General features: G+C 42.5%; 1 protein-coding gene across 12 annotated transcripts in view; it reads left to right on the top strand.

Annotated features, from left to right (window-relative positions):
• The window catches only part of STAU1 (staufen double-stranded RNA binding protein 1), a 44,663-nt gene that overhangs the window by 18,639 nt on the left and 7,389 nt on the right, over nucleotides 1-18,635 (top strand). For 3 of the 12 annotated variants that reach the window (XM_060230812.1, XM_060230811.1, XM_060230813.1), the window contains 11 exons: nucleotides 93-217; nucleotides 1,033-1,189; nucleotides 3,733-3,765; nucleotides 4,013-4,151; nucleotides 5,234-5,399; nucleotides 10,820-10,918; nucleotides 12,334-12,564; nucleotides 12,980-13,123; nucleotides 13,813-13,959; nucleotides 14,591-14,663; nucleotides 15,078-15,394. In XM_060230812.1, coding sequence (XP_060086795.1) covers nucleotides 93-217; nucleotides 1,033-1,189; nucleotides 3,733-3,765; nucleotides 4,013-4,151; nucleotides 5,234-5,399; nucleotides 10,820-10,918; nucleotides 12,334-12,564; nucleotides 12,980-13,123; nucleotides 13,813-13,959; nucleotides 14,591-14,663; nucleotides 15,078-15,394 — 1,631 coding nt within the window. The remainder of the gene's footprint in view (nucleotides 1-92; nucleotides 218-1,032; nucleotides 1,190-3,732; nucleotides 3,766-4,012; nucleotides 4,152-5,233; nucleotides 5,400-10,819; nucleotides 10,919-12,333; nucleotides 12,565-12,979; nucleotides 13,124-13,812; nucleotides 13,960-14,590; nucleotides 14,664-15,077; nucleotides 15,395-18,635) is intronic. The other 9 variants (XM_060230815.1, XM_060230817.1, XM_060230819.1 and 6 more) reach the window with 7 other exon arrangements.

Raw genomic sequence — 18,635 nt, 5'->3', positions numbered from 1 at the left:
TTAAAGCTGCCCTAAAAGAAGCAAGTTCTTGATCTGTCACTAATCAGTTTTGTTTCCGCACACTAAAGTAGTTGTTTCATCTTGCCTTGCAGTTCCTTCTAACATGGCAAACCCCAAAGAGAAAACCCCAATGTGTCTTGTGAATGAGTTAGCCCGTTTCAACAAGATTCAGCCTGAGTATAAGCTTTTGAGTGAGCAGGGTCCAGCTCATTCAAAGGTAAATATTGCCATTTTTCTCCCATGTTGATACTAAAAAGGGGGGAGACCAAACTTATCCCAGAAGCATTGTAACACATTACTGAGGCAAAATGGATGATGTGGACACTTCTAGCTTGAACGTTGTTGTATTTCTTTCACTGCTGACGGCCAAGCTGCAAAAAGCTTGATCATGCCCAAGCACTTCAGCCTGCATACTGGAGGCCTCTCCAGGTTTTAATCTTCAGCTTGGAGATACTTAAACTGTGTAGATTGCTCTGGAGAATTCGCAGGCAGCTAATGGATCGCATAAGATCTTTCGATCAGAAGAGGCCTCAGAAGTCCACTGTTCCCTATTTAGCTTTCAGATTGTGATCCCGGAATGCTGTGATCACCTGCCTCAAAGTCGTTCATTAGGACAGGATAAACATTTTTAAAAAATTGGATACATGCATGTTGTTCTATTTAGTGTCATTATCACAGCTGTAGAATGTAAAGTCACCAGAGTATTGGATTGGAGGATTTCCAGGGATGGAAGGGATTTCTGTCTGTGAGGCTCTGCTTTTTTGCCTCGTCCTCCTTCTACAGAGCGGAATGTCCCTTTAAATGTTTCTCAAGGGGGGGGGGGAACCATTCAGGAATAGGATGGAGTAGTCAGAGATCTGCTGTAGCAGGAGGGATGAAATCAGTGAAAATCTCCCCATCCACAGAGATCTTCCACTTGATCCACTCCATTGTATTTATGTTGGTTGTTGCAGTGCTGTCCTTGCAACCTTAGGCTGAGCACCTGAACATTTTAGAAGGTTGTCCCAGTGAAGATTTCCTTCTCCTTTTTAGGTGTTTACAGTGCAGCTGACTCTTGGGGACCAGCACTGGGAAGCTGAAGGAACTAGTATTAAAAAAGCTCAACACGCAGCTGCTGCCAAAGCTTTGGAAGGGACGAGGTTTCCTAAGCCTACAGCTCGCCCATCACGTAATGAAGGAAAGAACCCAGGTATGTGGCTGCCACAGACTTATGGTTGGATGCCACTGGGACTCCATTGTGCCATGGGCCTGCTGTTAAAATTCTGAGAATCTCTGGACTTAAAGGAGTTGCTATAGAAAGGGACGAATTCAAAAATTTGATAGCAGGTGTTTTGGCAACTGTGGGGGAGAAAGGAGGCAAACAATAATAACAGTTCAATTTAGAGCGAGATACTGGCTGTCTAAGGGCTGATTCACTCGGTGACATTCACTGCTTGGACCTCTCCTATACTCAGCGGCTTTCAACTAATGGTGTGATCAACATCAGCTGAAAATGACCTGATGTTAAGTGATCAGAGTGCCATCTCGTTATGGCTGTTCATGTGTATAGGTATTGCCAACGTACCTTATATTTCAAGGCGTGAGAACCAAGTTATAGCCTCATTTGGCAGTTGCTGCTCGTACCTTCTGGTGATCATTGGTGACCTGGCAGCCGGAAGGATTTAGCACATGCCTGAACGGACATGTGCTAAAGGAAGCTGAAGTGTCCACAGATGTTCTCTATACAGTTGTGAAAAATCACGTACAGATCCTGTGATTTCTTTTAAAAAACCAAACCTTTTGTGGTAGGGGCTCTAGACCCCAGAACGCTTCTGTTTGAGGATTTACTTGTCATTAGGCCTGATCCTGCACTCTCCTCTGCCTTTTTTATTTTGGGTTCCAGTAGCAAATGTGAAACTGAGAGATAGCCCATGTATTAGTCAAAAGTGGGGGGAAACAGAAACAGAAATTATGTTACATGGGCATAGTGTAGCTTTGTTCCTGAAACCTATTGCCACTCCTGTATTCAGTGTCTTAATCTATTTTGTCTTGATTGTATTTTATCCAAATCATGGTTGTTCCATGTCTGTGAGCCGCCCTGAGCCTGCCTCTGGCGGGGGAGGGTGGGATACAAAAATAAAATTTACTTACTTTACTTTACTTACTTACTTACTTGCATTTCTATATATATTTAAGCAATTCTTGTTTAGATAGGGTTGAAGTCAATGTATGACATCCTAGTCCCACTAGGTCAGGAATCCCCAGAGTGATGCCTGTGGGCACTGTGGTACCCACTGTCTCCTTTCCAGACACCCACCAGGTGCTTTTAGAAAGTGGGTGAAGTTACGTGGGGCTTTTGGCCAGTGGAGCTTCTGATTGGCGGTGCAGGTTAAAAGGCACCCTTGTAAACAGCTTCTGCCTGAAATGTTGAAGACTCACTACGAGAGCTGTGCACAATTTCGCTCCCATACATTTTGTGGCTGGCTCCGCCTCCTTCGATAGCCATTTTGTGATTGTGCCCACTGCCCTGTGTCAGAATTCCAAAGGTGCGCACAAGTTCAAAAGAATTGAGGACCCCTGCTCTAGATCCTACTCCAGCATTGTAACTGCTTCATTTTCCGGCAGATACAATGCAATGGCATGCAAGTGAGCATTAAATCACCAACACCAACAGTGTTGTATCACATCAAGGCAAAAATCAATTGAGAGTAGTTTGGTGTGAGTCTTGAGGTCTGACATTTTCTGAAGTGTTTTCTGTGTGGACAGAAGATATGGAATGGGGGGGTTATTTATTTATTTCAGGAAATTTGTGTGCTGCCTCTTCAGACCTGCTCAAAGCAGCTTGCAGCTAAAACCACAGAACCAAACCAGTTAAGATAGAACCAGTCAATAAAGCAAGCCAAGCCAGCAGAATAAAAATACAGCAATCAAAATGAGGAGCCAGGATGCAAAAAACACATTCAGCAGAGAGCAGTCTAAAATGATATGAATAAAATAGTCCTCAAGGAGAAACCCTTTAGTTAATTGTGTAAATCATAATGACTTGGCCTGGTTCCTGAAGGAGCATAGGGGCCAGGCAAGTCCCGAGGGGGACCATGTTTTTCCTCCCTCTGGAACTGCGTCTCCTTGAGGTCCTCTTGACTTTCAGTAGTGTGTGTGGTTTTGAGGCATGGTGTGCTAGGCCAGTGTGTACACTCTGACGTACTTAGCCCTTTGCATCCTGGCCACTGGTTGTAACCTTCCAGGAGGGAAATTTTGCGTTGTACAAAGCCCTAAGCAAATGAGAGAGAATTGGCTGGCAGTGCAGCAAATGCAGAATGCAACAGACTAGCACAAGCAGTATGGGAGCTCGAGGAGAAGTGGGGAAAAGACACTGATATTAAACCAAGCACCCTGACCTGGATGGCCCAGGTTAGTATGATCTCATCAAATCTCAGAAGCTAAGCAGAGCCTGCCCTGGTCAGTATTTGGATGGAAGAAGACCAAGGAAGACAGGTTGCTGTACAGAGGTAGGCAATGGATGGCAAGCCCCCTCTGAGCATTCCTTGCCTTCAGAACCCTACAGGGTTGTTGTATGTTGGTTGTGACTTGTTGGCAGTAAATAAATAAACCATGCAGATGTAATGCAGGCCACCTTAATTGGCACGTTCCAGTTTGAACAATGTGTCTGCTTTGTGCTTGCTTTTTTTGCTTTCTGTATATACAGTTGTGCTTTCCTGTCAAATGCTAGTTATTCTCAATACCTTTTTGCAGATGCAAATCAAGCTGTATGTTGCATCAAAAAATGTAAGTTCGTCAGGGGCTGTTTGAACTAAAATCTTGGTTTCTGTAAATTAACAAATACTACTGATGGTCAGACTCATGATTCTGCAGTGTTGCTTTCTGTGATTACTAAATACACAAATGTTTTGGTTTGTTTTGCTTGATGCTTCTCAAGTGTGTCCTGTTGCCCTTGCCAAGGGAATGAATGGTCAGGGCATAGTATGGTTCTCTTAAACCTCCAGGGCTAACAGTTGCTGTATCTTTTCTTTAGATAGTGTAACCCCCACAGTGGAGTTGAATGCGCTTTGTATGAAGCTGGGAAAGAAACCCATGTACAAGCCTATAGATCCTTACACAGAGATGAGATCCACCTACAACTATAGTATGAGAGGTGGTGCTTATCCCTCACGGTAGGTTGTGCAATGATTCTGTCTTTAATAAAGTCTGGGCCTCACCGTTTTGGGGGTTTCTGAACGTGGAGGTTCCCCTCAATCACCATGGCTACTGGTAGATCTACCCTCCACAAATCTGTCCGGTCTCCTTGAATCTCCAGGAATCTATCCAGTCTTGTTTCCTCTGGTGACAGCTATTCGAAGGTGAAGACTAACCATGACCCAAAAGCCCCAGTGGGCAAAGACCTCGCCCACTTCCCTGAAACATGGGGCAGGTGCCACATTAGGACATTGAGCCATGAAGTGGGTATCACTGCGCTAGAAAGATAGAACGTGGGCAAAAACAGAGGCTATGTACCTCTGTATTGGTAATAAATGCATGGGATGCAAAAATGCACACATTGGGCAGAGCTTCCTGATTTGCAGTCATTGGGGATGGGAAGCTTTGCCTCCTGGCTATTAAGTCGTGTTTCTGCCGCCTCTGTCTGCGCCTTCCTTGTGAGGCTCTTAGGATGCTTTTCATCTCTGTTCAGAGTAAGCTGGTGGTTGCCTGCTGCCTCCCTTCTGTTTGTGCTCAGATAAGCTGTACGATAACTTTCCTGCTCTCTCATCTCTTCATTTGCAGCAGGACAGCCTCCAGGAAAAATTCTGTGTAAAAATGTTGACATGCAAAAACCTGGCAAGTGAAATTGACATGCAGTGCTGTGCATTATTGGTGCTCTTCACATAACTGTTGCTCTCTTTCCATCAGGCTGGTTGCCCTAAATAGAATGGGCAGATATATTTTAGGCTTGTGCATATAACATTTTTTTAAAAAAAGCTGAATGTGGAAAACAGCCATAGGCTGGAGGAACCTGAGTTTATATATGCTTTTAATTTGATGCTGCTACTCTGTGCGTCTAGATTTTGACCTTAACGTTTCTGATTGTACAGTGTGGCCACCAAAGTGCTGTGAAATACAATAGTGAGGGCTAGCAATGAGCATCTGGTGTTCAGTATTCGCTTTCCATTTTTAGGGCCTTGTTCAAGCTTTGGCTACTGGCAAAATAATCCCTGTTGTTCACCCAAACCCTGAATTGTCAAGTCTTTCCGTTTTTTAGGTACTTCTATCCATTTCCTGTGGGACCCTGGCTCTATGAAGTAGAGCTCTCTATTGGGGGACAGCAGTTTCGCGGGAAAGGTAGAACAAGACAGGCTGCTAAGCATGACGCAGCTGCTAAAGCACTGAAAGTCCTGCAAAACGAGCCCCTGCCTGAGAAACCAGAGGTAGTATGTCTGAAGCATTCTCCAGCTCCACTCATCTATGTACTTTGCAGATTGTCGAACACTTCTGTTCTTTGCTTGTTAGATAGATGCAGACAAATGTGGCTTTAGGCTTGCACGTGCAATCACATTTATTTTTTGTGCCTTTGAAATCTAGGTTAGCTGATGCTTGGCCCTTGCTTTATGTTCTGTGGCAAATTCTCTGCTTTCGCTCTTGTAAAATCTTCTAACACTGCCGCCTAGAGATACTTGCAGCTAACTGGAGGTATATGCAGCCATGGCATTAGTTGCATTGAAGGTGGTACACAGCAATATGTATCCAAGCTGATGGCAAAACAGCCAGCAGGAAGTAAGGTGAGAGTTGGTAGGGATGAAATTGCTTTATTTCAGGACTGGTGGTCAGAGTAGTTTAGTTGCAGTTGCTTCATATGAATTTGTTCTCTATGGCAAAATCTGGTTAGCCACAATATCAGTAGTCTAAAACAGCACTATTCAGTAAATAATAAGAACATAAGAGAAGCCATGTTGGATCAGGCTAGTGGCCTATCCAGTCCAACACTCTGTCACACAGTGGCAAAAAACCCAAGTGCCATTAGCAGGTCCACCAGTGGGGCCAGGACATTAGATGCCTCCCACTGTCCCCCCCCCCCCGAAGCACCAAGAATACGAGCATCCCTGCCCCAGACAGAGAGTTCCAACAATACGCTGTGGCTAATAGCCACTGATGGACCTCTGCTCCATATGCTTATCCAATCCCCTCTTGAAGCTGTCTATGCTTGTAACTGCCACCACCTCCTGTGGCAGTGAATTCCATGTGTTAATCACCCTTTGGGTGAAGAAGTACTTTCTTTTATCTGTTCTAACCCGACTGATCAGCAATTTCATTGAATGTCCAAGAGTTCTTGTATTATGAGAAAGGGAGAAAAGTACTTCTTTCTCTACCTTCTCTATCCCGTATCCCATAATGGTATTCCTTATAGGCTGTATATAGACCCTTTCTATTTTGCAGAACTGGGGAGAAACAGCCGTATTTCTGTCCTCTTCCACTCTATTTACCTCTTACTCCCTTCCTTGCTCCACCAGAAGACATATCTGCTTTCCAGTTAATGCCAGGCCATCCACAAATATTGTGTGTGTCTTCCAGTGGTGCCTGAGTTACTACACTGCCTCAGGAAAATTAGGCTAAAGACTCAATGTGTCTACCCAGAACTTTACTACAAGTTGAGTTCAGTTTTTGTATCTGAGGCATAATTAAAACCTAAATTTTGGTAACCAAGTTAGTTTTCTCGAACTCATTTTAGAGTCATGAGGATGACACTTAAGGTGCATTTGTAATCATGCCGGTAAAGGCAATACATTCAACTTAGAGGAGTGATGCAGTAACTAATATCCAGGACTGGAGCTGTGTAGGAATGCTGTTTGAGGACCAGTTTTCCTGTAGGGTGTATTTAAGTGATACTGCAGTTGTTAAAATTGTACAGTTCTCCTGGCCAAAGTTCAATGCATGTCATTTCTGCAGGAAAAAATTGCAGTGGCTTTCAATCAAAGTTTCACAGGGAGTTCAGTTTCACTCATATAGTTGGGCAGTGTGAAGGATAATGCTGCTTACTAAGCAGCAGAACTGAATTGCTGGCATCACGCATCTAAGGGAGAAATTGGATTTTACATTGCTTAATTTTGGCCTTGCTTTTGAATCTGCCAGAGGTGTTTGGCCTGCTACTATTTACCTTGACCGGCAGCAGCTCCAAGGCCTTGGCCCTAGCACTTTTCCATTATCTGTTTAACTAGAGATCACAACCATGGACGTTATAATATGCAAACCATATTCTCCCAGCCAGGTTATGGCTGGACAGGCACTTCTCAAAACCTTGATGTTTTAAGTTTTCCATTTCATCTTCAGTCTACTCCCTGTTTTCCTGTTGACAGTAAAATGAGAATCTAAAGAATTGCTGAAGATTGCCTGTAGCCATGTTGGTCTGTTTGTCCATAAAACGGCAGTGCCTTTTATTAGGCCCAACCCAAAAGCCCTAAAGCCGTGAGCAAGCCTTGGAGGTTCCCTCGAATTCTTCACCAGGCAGCCAGATCTGTAAGTCTTAAAATGAAGGCTAGAAGATGTTGTAGGCTGGGGGCTACCACTGGGGTGGAATGGATTTTAAGTTGCACCAAACACTTTTTGGCACAAAAGCACCCCCCCAATAAAAGAAATATTTATAGTATTTTAGAATATAAAGACCAAGGACAAGTACTAATCAGAGTCTGCAGGTTTCTTATGGGATGTAGAGCAGAAGAAAAAGGACAGCCTTTTAATTAGCCAAACTATAGGTAAACAGCCATCTATTTTGACTCTCTTGCCATTCTCCTCTGTCCTGTCTCCAGTTGGCTGCAGTTAATTGATGTTGCATGATGATAGTTTAAAGGGGGTGGGGTATTGCATGTACTGCATAGTGCTAGACCGTATGCTTATTTCCCTTGGCTACTGTAGCTGGAAGGCTTCTCAGCATGCATTGATATTTCCATATCCCCCAGCAAAGTGTTCCCTCTAAGCTGAGTTAGTGTGAGCTAGCTCACAGTTGTTTAGCCTCCAGCTCACACATTTTTGTCTTCGCTCAGGAAGGATGGCCCCAGAGCAAACTGATTTATGCAGGAGCTCACAACTTTAATGCCAGTAGCTCACAAAGTCAAATTTTTGCTCACAAGACTCCCCGGCTTAGAGGGAACATTTGCCCCAGCTCCTCAGCATATGAGCCACTTGCTGTGAATTAGTAGTGAAGCATGTGTGTTCAGACTTCGTGTGTGCATGATTTTAGCTAGGTCTTTAAACAGACTTGTTTTGCTCGATGAATGAAGTTTGTGTGTGTTTGACTTGGATCTAAACTGGCACCACCAAAAATAGTTCACAGAGAATGTTAAATATCTGATTTAAAAATAAATTAATAAATGTCATTCTGTATGTTTACAAAGTTCCTGAGCTGTTAAACAACTAAAGCCTCTCATTCAGAGGAAGAGGGCATGCCAATTGGGGAGATTCTGCCCCTGAAGGCAGCAGGCTATCCAAACTTCCCGTCTTTGTTGTTAGGGATGAATCCACCCTCCCAGTTCTCTTCTCACTTTTCTGGTATTCGTCTTCACATATATCATATATTTGACATTGGTAGGGAAAGAATCCCAAGGTATTGGCTTGTAGTACAGATGGCTGTTTAAAACTTAGTCAGTTGCACAATTAAAACTGTAAGATTGTCACGTGAAGTTTAGAGATTCCCCACCCCATCCCACAAGACTAGAAATGGCAGAATACGTGTTTGAATAAGTAAGCTATGAGGAAAAAAATCAGTCCAGCTAATCAGAACAGCCCTCACTGACACAGCAGTTGTGAACCAGCAACTCCAGTTATGGAAACATTACTCTTCTGGTTACATTTTGCTAGACTACGTGCTGTCTGTTACCTGGCTCAGAATGGATGGTGCTTTTACTCATGCTTGCAGAATAGTTCTTGGGAACATATAAGTGGTGTTGGGAGACTCATCTCTGAGAGGGGCACAATAGTATTTCAGTCACTATGGCAGCTCTCCATCCTAGGTGGCTGCTCCCTCCTTTTTAAAAAAAAAGCCCTGAAAGTCTGGATCTTGGAAGTGGAGTATATTGTTGAAATGAGTGGAAATCCATTTTTTTCCACTCTGTGCATGGTGCATATTTTTGGATTGGTATGCATGCTTGGCTCTTAGAGGACCCAAAGCAGCTTTCATCATTCTCCTCTCTTCCATTTTGAAGCCCTGTAGATTCCATGCATGTCCAGAATAAATACAACTTGATACTGGTCACAAACCCAGTTGTTTTGAGATTTTTTTAAAGCAAGTATCTACTCCTTATGCCCTGATCTGGATGGCCCAGGCTAGCCAGTCTCATCAGATCTTGGAACTAAGCGCAATCAGCCCTGGTTAGTATTTGGGTGAGAGACCACCAAGCAAGTCTAGGATTGCTACAGGCAGGCAGTGACAAGCCACCTTTGAACATCTCTCGCCTTGAAAACCCTACAGGGACACCAAAAATCAGCTGTGACTTGATGGCACTTTTCACCATCAGTCCTTACGACTGCAAAGATGTCCAATAAGCTTTGTGCTAAGCTTAGGGTGGGGGAATCTCTATGAAGGTAGGTAGTGGGCTCAGTAATATTTGAATGGACCAGAAGATGAGGCTTGGGTGTCTTGCATGAGTAATTTCTTCTCTCCACAACTAGCCGATGCAGACTATAATAATGCAAATACACGCACACTTGCATTCATCCAAGTTGCAGAAATAGCTCGTCTTGGCCTGAAATGTAGATTACTTTGCATAATTGCGTATGAGAAGAAAGAAAATGCACTGTTCTACTTGCAGATTGATACACCTTTGTCCTGCCAGACTTAAATGGGAAAACTTCCATTCCTGTACACCCAGTTATATGTATTCTGCACTTCCAGAACAGACATCAAAAAGTGGATGAGCATCCCAACATCCAGCTGTACCCCATGAAGAGAAGAGTAGTTGTTGTGCCAACAGCTCCCCGGTAGAAAATAATTAATTACAGTAGTTATTGTTTCTAATCAAGCAGAGATATGCTGTGCACTGCCAGTATTCAGTGCTTGCTAGTTGAGTTCCAAACTTTTTTACTAGGTTTGCCCAACAACTTAGAGGCACCCAGGGGGGATTTTGTACTTCCTTCCTTTTTTCTTGGAGTGGTAGGCTCCTGATAGCAGCCTTCTCTTGCATCTCCCCTCCATTTCAGAAGTGGCATGCCATGTGACACAGTAGGCTCCAGTTCTGAAAGACACAAAGAAGTAGTTATAGCTCGAAATTCTGACCTGTAGCAAGGAGATGGGTTTGTGTCTTCAGCCTTCTATATTGGACCCAGTGTAGGCTAAAACCCAGATCGATCTTTCTTGCCAACCCCATCAGTGTTCCCTCTAAGCTGAGTTAGTGTGCACTAGCTCACAAGTTTTTAGCTTCCAGCTCACACATTTTTGTCTCAGCTCAGGAAAAATGGCCTTAGAGCAAACTAATTTATGCAGTAGCTCACAACTTTAATGCCAGTAGCTCACAAAGTAGAATTTTTGTTCCTAAGACTCCATGGCTTAGAGGGAACATTGAACCCCATATATACATTTCCGTCAGGTAACTGTATGCACATATATTGGAATTAATATTCCCTAACATACATCCCTGAGTCTTTCAGAGGCTCAGTATTTTTCACACTGGTTTTCAGGCAGGTTGGTAACTTTCAGACATTTCACTTGCATGCTCAGGCAGTTGTGCCGAGAACTGGCATCAAGAGGGCAACCTAACCTTGCTTTTAAAGGAAGTATGTTTACAGTTTCGATACTAACCCCCTTGTGCCATTAGTGAACTGATTTGAAGAAGCGTCCTCAATATCATTGTTCTTCTCTTAGATTAATGGGAGAGAACCAGATGACGAAAATCTCAATAAGTCTGAAATAAGCCAAGTGTTTGAGATTGCACTTAAAAGGAACTTGCCTGTGAATTTTGAGGTAGGTTTAGTTAATTGCTGTAACAGGGGCTTTTTATTTAGAATATTGAAGAACAGTGGGGTGATTGGGGGTTGGAGGGACATGTTGGGTCAGATACATCTGATCTTTAAATCCACATGTTAGTATGTCCAGATTCTTTATCCTTGGGTCCTTGAAATGTATCAAAAAGGGAACTGAGAGGTTGGGTCTTGGTACCATAAGATATATTCCAAAATATCAAAGAAGAGCACCACCAATTCACCTCTGGCCAGGTTGCAAGAGTGTGTGTGGAGAGGGGTATACTTCAGCAGGGTTGGCGGGGGACCCACCTCTAGCTGCAAACTCATTACCAAGTATTGTCTGTTTATATTGCTTCACAAATAAAATAGGATTTTTATTTCTTTTCATACTCTGACGATGAGGAAAGTGTGTGTTATGAGCTTGTAGGGTCTAGAGAAATAATGGTTTGACTGGGCCTTGGAAAAAAAAATAGTTTCATTAAAGCTGCTGTCTCCTGTGGCTCTTATTTGGATGCAGCTGGGAAGGGCTAATTAATTTCAGTTTGGTATTATGAATGCCCAATTTCTTTTTAAGTTCTTTTTTAAAAATATACTGGGGTTGTTGTTTTTTATAACGCATTGTGTGCATTTATAACTGTTCGCTGCCAAGATTGGTCTGAAGCAGCAGAAAAAAAAGTTTTGAGTCCAGTGGCACCTTTAAGACCAACAAAGTTTTATTTCTGGGTGTTAAGCTTTCATTTCATTTCAAGTGTAGATGACTGGGGAAGGCAATGGCAAACCACCCCGTAAAAAGTCTGCCGTGAAAGCAGCATCACCCCAGAGTTGGAAACAACTGGTGCTTGCCTTTAAGCTTTCATTGCATACCCAGAATAAAATGTTGTTGGTCTAAAGGTGCCACTGGACTCAGACTTTGTGCAGAGCCAAGTTAGAGTGCTTAGCAGCATTTGTTCCTTCCCTGCAAACTAATATTTGGGTGTTTGCTTAACTTAAGCATGGCTGCATGCTAAGATTCTTAATATGCTTTAATTTTATCTGCTGTACTCGCTTGCATATGGACTCAGTTATTTGAAAAAGGGGGGAGTGATGTCTATTCCAAAAGGTGAATTTGGTATTTAATTAATGGAACAGGACTATACAAAGAATAAAGTCTCTAAAATACATTAACAGTTCTTTGAATTTACATTTTTAACTTGCAAAGGGAAGGGGTGAGGGGAAGTGTTCTGAGGGGCTTAAAATTAAACCAGAAGGTGGTTGTGTTTTTTTTTTAAATAAGCAGCGTTGACCCATTTAATCTAGTTCCACCCCTTAACTGTTCCCTCCCCTCTCCAGATTTACAGTGTAGTTCATGTGAGTGAAGTTTGCTAGTACCATTGTACTCTACCACTTTTAATTAGTGTTTATCACGCTTTCACTCAGTTTTTCCCTCTGAAACAGGTGACCCGGGAAAGTGGTCCGCCTCACATGAAGAGCTTTGTTACCAAGGTTTCGGTCGGCGAGTTCATGGGCGAGGGCGAAGGCAAGAGCAAGAAGATTTCCAAGAAGAACGCTGCCATAGCCGTCCTGGAAGAGCTGAAGAAGCTGCCGCCTCTTCCGACGGTGGAGAAAATGAAGCCACGGATCAAAAAGAAAACAAAATCAATAGTAAAAGTGAGTCAAACCCATAGTTATTGCAAAAATGAGAAATGGGGAGCTGTGTTAAGTCTGCGGGAGCAAGAAGCAGGAGTCCCAGTGGCACCTCTGCAAGTCAGAGCTGACTTCATCAGATTTATCGAATGTTAATCCAAACAGCAAATAATATAAATGGATAAACAGGGGTGGTTTGCTATTGCCTGTCTCTGCATAGCAACCCTGGGGTTCCTTGGTGGTCTCCCATCCAAATACTGGCCAGGCTGACCTTTCTTAACTTCTGAGTTCTGACAAGATTATGCTACCCCTGGCTGCCTATGTCAAGGGAACATCAAATATTCAAGGTTTAAATTAAATAGTTTGTAATCAGGCGGTATGATCTTGGAATTGCTGCGGTTTCACTGACTCTTTTCCCCTCCTTTTCTCCCATTCTCAGCTACAAACAAGCCCTGAATATGGCCAAGGCATGAATCCTATTAGCAGACTGGCTCAGATACAGCAAGCCAAGAAAGAAAAGGAGCCAGAATACATGCTTATCACAGAACGAGGGCTTCCCAGGCGCAGGGAGTTTGTTATGCAGGTTTGTGCACAGAGTTCAGCTCCTCATTGCTAGCCACTCCCTGGCCACATGATGTAAGGTAGCGTGCCAGCCTTTCGGTGTGTGTTACTATGAAATATATAAGCTGCTTTTGGGCCAAAATGTTTTTATATTTAATATTCTTTATATTTACTGTTAAGTGGTTGGGCATGCTATTGCTGACTCTCATATTGTTAGCTGCCCTGAGCCTGCCTTGGCGGGGAGGGTGGGATATAAATTAAATAAATAAACCAACCAAGAACCAGTGAATTTCACAGGGGAATGGGTATCAACATGATCTAAGGCCAGCATCCCCACAGAAAAAGTGCACCTTATGGACCAAAGGTGTTTTTGTGAACAGCCTCCAAGGGGAGTCTCATCAAAATGACATCATGGGAATCCAGTTGAGAAACTGCTATAACATATGCAATAGCGACAGGTGCTTGCGTAATTAAATACTGGCTGCTGTAGCAAAGGAATGTGTTAAAGAGGTGGTCAGGGAATAAAGATTATTTTGTATTTTTTAGGCTGCAGTGCCCATGATAAATGGCATTAAGGCTCTTGCAGTGACCAAGGGGAAAAAGTAACCTCCATTAAACATCAGTCCATGTTTGAGATGGATAAGGCTGGTGCTTATAATGCTTAGGTTTTCATTTAAAAGAGTTAGTGTTACATGTTTCTGTCTGCTGCAGGTGAAAGTTGGCATGCACACAGCTGATGGGATGGGAACTAATAAGAAAGTAGCAAAGCGCAATGCAGCTGAAAACATGCTGGAGGTCTTAGGATTCAAAGCCCCTCAACCCCAACCCCCAAAGCCAGCACTAAAGACAGAAGAAAAGGTAATACGTTTTTTAAATGGTGGCCTCAATGCTTCTGTAAATGTTGGCTGAAACTGTGATGAGCATTCTTATGAGAACCTGGAGGCCACAGTTGATCAAAGGGAGAAGAGCTTGAGAATGAAACCCACCAATAGACTGGTGTGGATGGTAGATCCAGACCAGCTTGCGTGCTTGTCTAAACTGAGAAGTACTGTATTTTAGAAATGGGCAACATGTGGGTTGTGCCACAGTGCCCTTGAGTCTTAGTTCTTTGCCTTCTCATTTTAATTCCTTTCTTGTCTTCTTATGGGCTTGAACACCTGGAACTGCTTGGTTGCATGGGGAAAGGGGTGCAGCTGTTGTCCACGCAGTTTGTGCAAATTATTTATATAGTGGTTGTGACATTCTGTGGACGACATTGTATTTCAAGGGGGTCTTTGTAAGTCCATCCACATAGATTTGCTGTCATGATATTCTTGAGGCCTGGTGAAAGTCTTGTCTATCTGTTTTACCGGATGAGCTTGGACTTAATAGGATTTATTATGTGAGGTTAAACCTTTTGGGGGGTTTTATTTCTCAAGTGTTATAACTTCTTCTCAGAGGTTGGGATTGTAGGTTTTAAAGAAATTGTTTCCTTTTTTACTCCTGGTAGACACCAGTAAAAAAGCCAGGTGATGGAAGAAAAGTAACCTTTTTTGAACCCGGTTCTGAAGAAACATCTGCTAGTAAGTGATCTTAATTATGTTTGGCTTTCATGTTGTTACAGTTCTATGGGATTAAAATGCTTTGAGAATGGTAGATGCCTTGAAGTATATACATCAGCCATACTTTATTGGCATGGTTTGTTCTGTTAAGACTCTCAGAAGAAGCAGTTAAAATTTTTAAAAATAAAAATATTATAGCGTGGCCTGACTTGAGACCGTAGATCAAATGAGTCGACCTGTTGAGAAGAGGCGGTCCAGAACTCTTCCAAGGAAACCACATTCCCATGCAGAGTGCTTCTGTCTCCCTGAAGGCCGGGGTGGATTCTGGGATTTCAGAAATAATTTTGGATAACACTCAGCAATCTGCCATTGTGTGTATGACAGATAATTGCCAGTTAATTGCAACCCTGCTGCCTAATTTTTATCTCTGCATAGGTAATAAAGAAGACGAGTTCAGGATGCCTTATCTCAGCCATCAGCAGCTCCCAGCAGGCATTCTTCCCATGGTTCCTGAGGTTGCGCAGGCTGTAGGAGTGAATCAAGGACACCACACCAAAGAGTTCAGTAGGGTAGCCCCGAATCCTGCCAAGGCTACGGTGACGGCCATGATTGCTAGAGAGCTGTTATACGGTGGCACATCCCCTACCGCCGAGACCATTTTAAAAAACAGCTCCTCGGGCCATGTACCCCATGGACCACTCGCTAGACCCTCAGAACAGTTGGACTACCTTTCCAGTGTTCAGGGAATCCAGGTAAACCGGACGCATAAGGAATGCTTTCATCATCTTTGTAGGATTTGCCTCCCTAGATGAGAATCTTGTTTCACAAAGCTGCAACATGTGGCTGCCACTCCTGGAGGAGTAACAAATGAGAGAAGTCACTCTGGACGTACATAAAAAATGCAACCCTAAGGTTATAGTGACATAATAACTAATATATTGACAGAATAGCAAATCACAATGAAATAGAAACGTTTTGAGCCGTTTTGGAGCAGGAGCTGTATGTGTTCTGGAGACTACAGGTCCCTATTTGTTGGTTGAAAAGTACTCATATTACTACTAAATATTACTAAATACAGTGGAATATCCCTTGTTGATAAAGGCTTTGAAACAGGTGCAGTAGAAGTCGACAACCTGTCCGGGAATTCCAAAGGAGTTGTAGTCTGTATTTTTTGAAGGAACACTTCGCATCAAGAAGAGGACATCCTCATTGAGTCATCAGTGGAATTTGTGCTGGACGCACGCTGCTAAAGATTTTCATTAGGACTTGTTTCTCTTTATTTCATTGTCATCTGCTGTTGTGTCAATACATTCATTATTGTGTCACTATAACCTTAGGGTTGTGTTTTTCATGTATTCTTGGAGGAGGGCAGATAGCCCTGAAGGTGTTACAGTGCTTCATTGTCTGTGTGAAACATTCTTTAAAAGCCTACAGCTCACCCACAGAGCACTGCAGTGGTATAGCCTCCATTCCTTTCTGTATGGCGTAGCCCAGGGGTCTTCAACGTCATGCTCATGGGCGCCATGGTGCTCGCCAAGTGCTTTTAGAAAGTGGGTGGAGCCAGGTGGGGCTTTTGCTCTACAAGGCTTCTGATCGGCCATGGAAGATTTGATTGGCTTTGCAGATTTTTAAAATGTTGCTTTGGCAGCAGCTGCCACAACAGCACAAGGATCTGAACTGTGTGAGTCAAGCAAGGTAAGTTGCAGCAGCCATTTTCTGGCTGACTTCTCCAGGACATGCGTGTTTTGTGTAGTGTAACTTTGGGAATTAATCAGTCTATGCAAAGCGCTTTTACCAGCGGGAACACTTTTGTATATTGGGCCTCACACCCCTGATGTACGCAATCCTCCTGGAGCTTACAGTAGGCCCTGTACTAACAGCCCTGTAAACTCTTGGAGGATTGGCTGCATTTTTGGGGGGTGGCCTAATATGCAAGTGAGTTCCTGCTACAAAAAAAGCCCTGTGGTCTGGTGAATTTCTGCAGCTTAGCCCTACCTGGACAAATGTACTGTTTTAAATACAACATCACTCCATTAGAATGCTCCCTCAGGGGCGTAGGGTCAGGGGGAGAGAAATTACTACAAGTAGTAAAGTAGAACAGTAGAGCCAGAAGAAAGCTGTGAGAAAACAGGACCTGAGATATTTGATAAAATGTTGCATGAAGGATTGAGATTTTCATTCCCCTTCCAATTAAAATGGCAAGATGTTTTCTTCTGCTGACAATAGCTAGGTATGGAAGGGCACTTACGTTATCTTGGTCGGATGCATTGCTGTCTGCAGCCTTAATGGGAAAGTTACCAAGGTGTATCATTCTCTGGTAGATTAATGCATCTGTGGTTTAGGTCGATTAGATTTCTATTGCCCATATAGTTTTAGATTGTCCTGTATTTTCAAATTTAAAATCAAAGCTAATTCTGTCATTACTTGGAGCTGGTTCTGATTCTCTGGATTGGAAAGTTATTAGGAGATGCAGAAAACTGAGTTACTGTACCAGAGGCCAAATATTTGGTGGCTGCGTATCTAAAGAGCCACCTGCCTGGCTTGTTTTTCCTGATTGTGGACTCCTGTTCACAACAACGGTCAGAGGAAGAGGGATTGGTTTGGAGCCAGAAAAAAGCCATCTTTCCTGATGAACTGGTTTACTACAGCTTTTTACTTGAAATATCCGAATGCGGAGGTACATTTGTAGATGTTGAAGCAGCGCCATAGAATGGTTTTAAAATTGAAATAAGTAAATTATGGTTTTAGATGTTTTATTGGATTGATTGTATGGTATGATGTTGTGAGCCGCCCTGAGTCCGCTTGCGGAGAGGGCGGGATATAAATTGAATGTAATAAATAAATAATAGATCACAAAAAAGGGGAAAGTGCCCAACCAAAAAAGGCTAAGAGCACAAAGAGTCAGGGGAAAAAGTAGCCTGATGCAATAGATAAATGAACCAATTCAATTGTGCACAAAACACAACAGCAGTAATTTAATATATAAACAAATCCAAAACAGGATATACTTGTGTACATAAAATAAAATAATAAACACTGCCAAAAACAATGAAACAGAATGCCAGCTGCATTTTGGTGCAAATGCTTTGTCAGCAGCTTATGACCATAATTAGCACAATTATGTCTAATTCACATCGTAAAAGATATAATAAATCACAAAAACCAGCAAGATAACCAAATTTCTTGCAGTGAATTAAATACTCCTTATATAAAATCAGATATTTTCACATCTACGTGTCTGGCCCAAATAACATTGGTATATGTGAGTGCCATCCTAATATTTTATATCAGTTATTTTATATTAGTACAGTACCATACTACTTTTTTTCTGGTTTTGTGCCCTTAACCTTTTTTGCCATTTACAACAACAACAACAAGCCTTTATTGGCATAAAACAGATTTAGCAGTACAAATAACAATATGTAATATAAAATCCTGGATAATAGAGTACGCAGGGGAGTTAATGTTCATAAAATGAGTAAAATATATGTAATTTCAAGTTTAACAAAATTAAATGAATAAAACAAATAAGATATGGTCATTCCAGAGCCAGTCTCTGTCGGATTTCCATGGCCTGTTGAAGAGATTCGGCAACCGTTAAAGTTAACTCAGAGCAGGTGTCATTTAAAAGTCTGTAGACTTTGCCTGAGTCAGCACAGCTCAACATATCTGCTAAAATATCTTTCAAATATGTACGATGAATATCATCATAAAGGGGACAATTCAATAATACATGGGAGATAGTTTCGATATATTTGGGATTACAAAGACAATGTCTGGCAAAGTAATCAATCCTGTTAAATCTGCCAAATAAAATAGCAGATGGTAATGCATTGCTTCTCGATAACGAGAAAGCTTGCCTTTGTGGTGGTGCTTGCAGAGAGCAGAAATATGACGCTAATTTCCCTACAGAAAGAGGAAGTTCAAAATTCAGCAGGGAGCAAGTTTTGTTGGCCAGGCTACATAATGTTTGCATTTCGATATCCAAGATTC

Source organism: Heteronotia binoei, chromosome 2, assembly GCF_032191835.1.
Source record: "Heteronotia binoei isolate CCM8104 ecotype False Entrance Well chromosome 2, APGP_CSIRO_Hbin_v1, whole genome shotgun sequence".
Lineage (NCBI taxonomy): Eukaryota > Metazoa > Chordata > Lepidosauria > Squamata > Gekkonidae > Heteronotia > Heteronotia binoei.
This window is presented reverse-complemented; position numbering and strand designations above follow the sequence as displayed.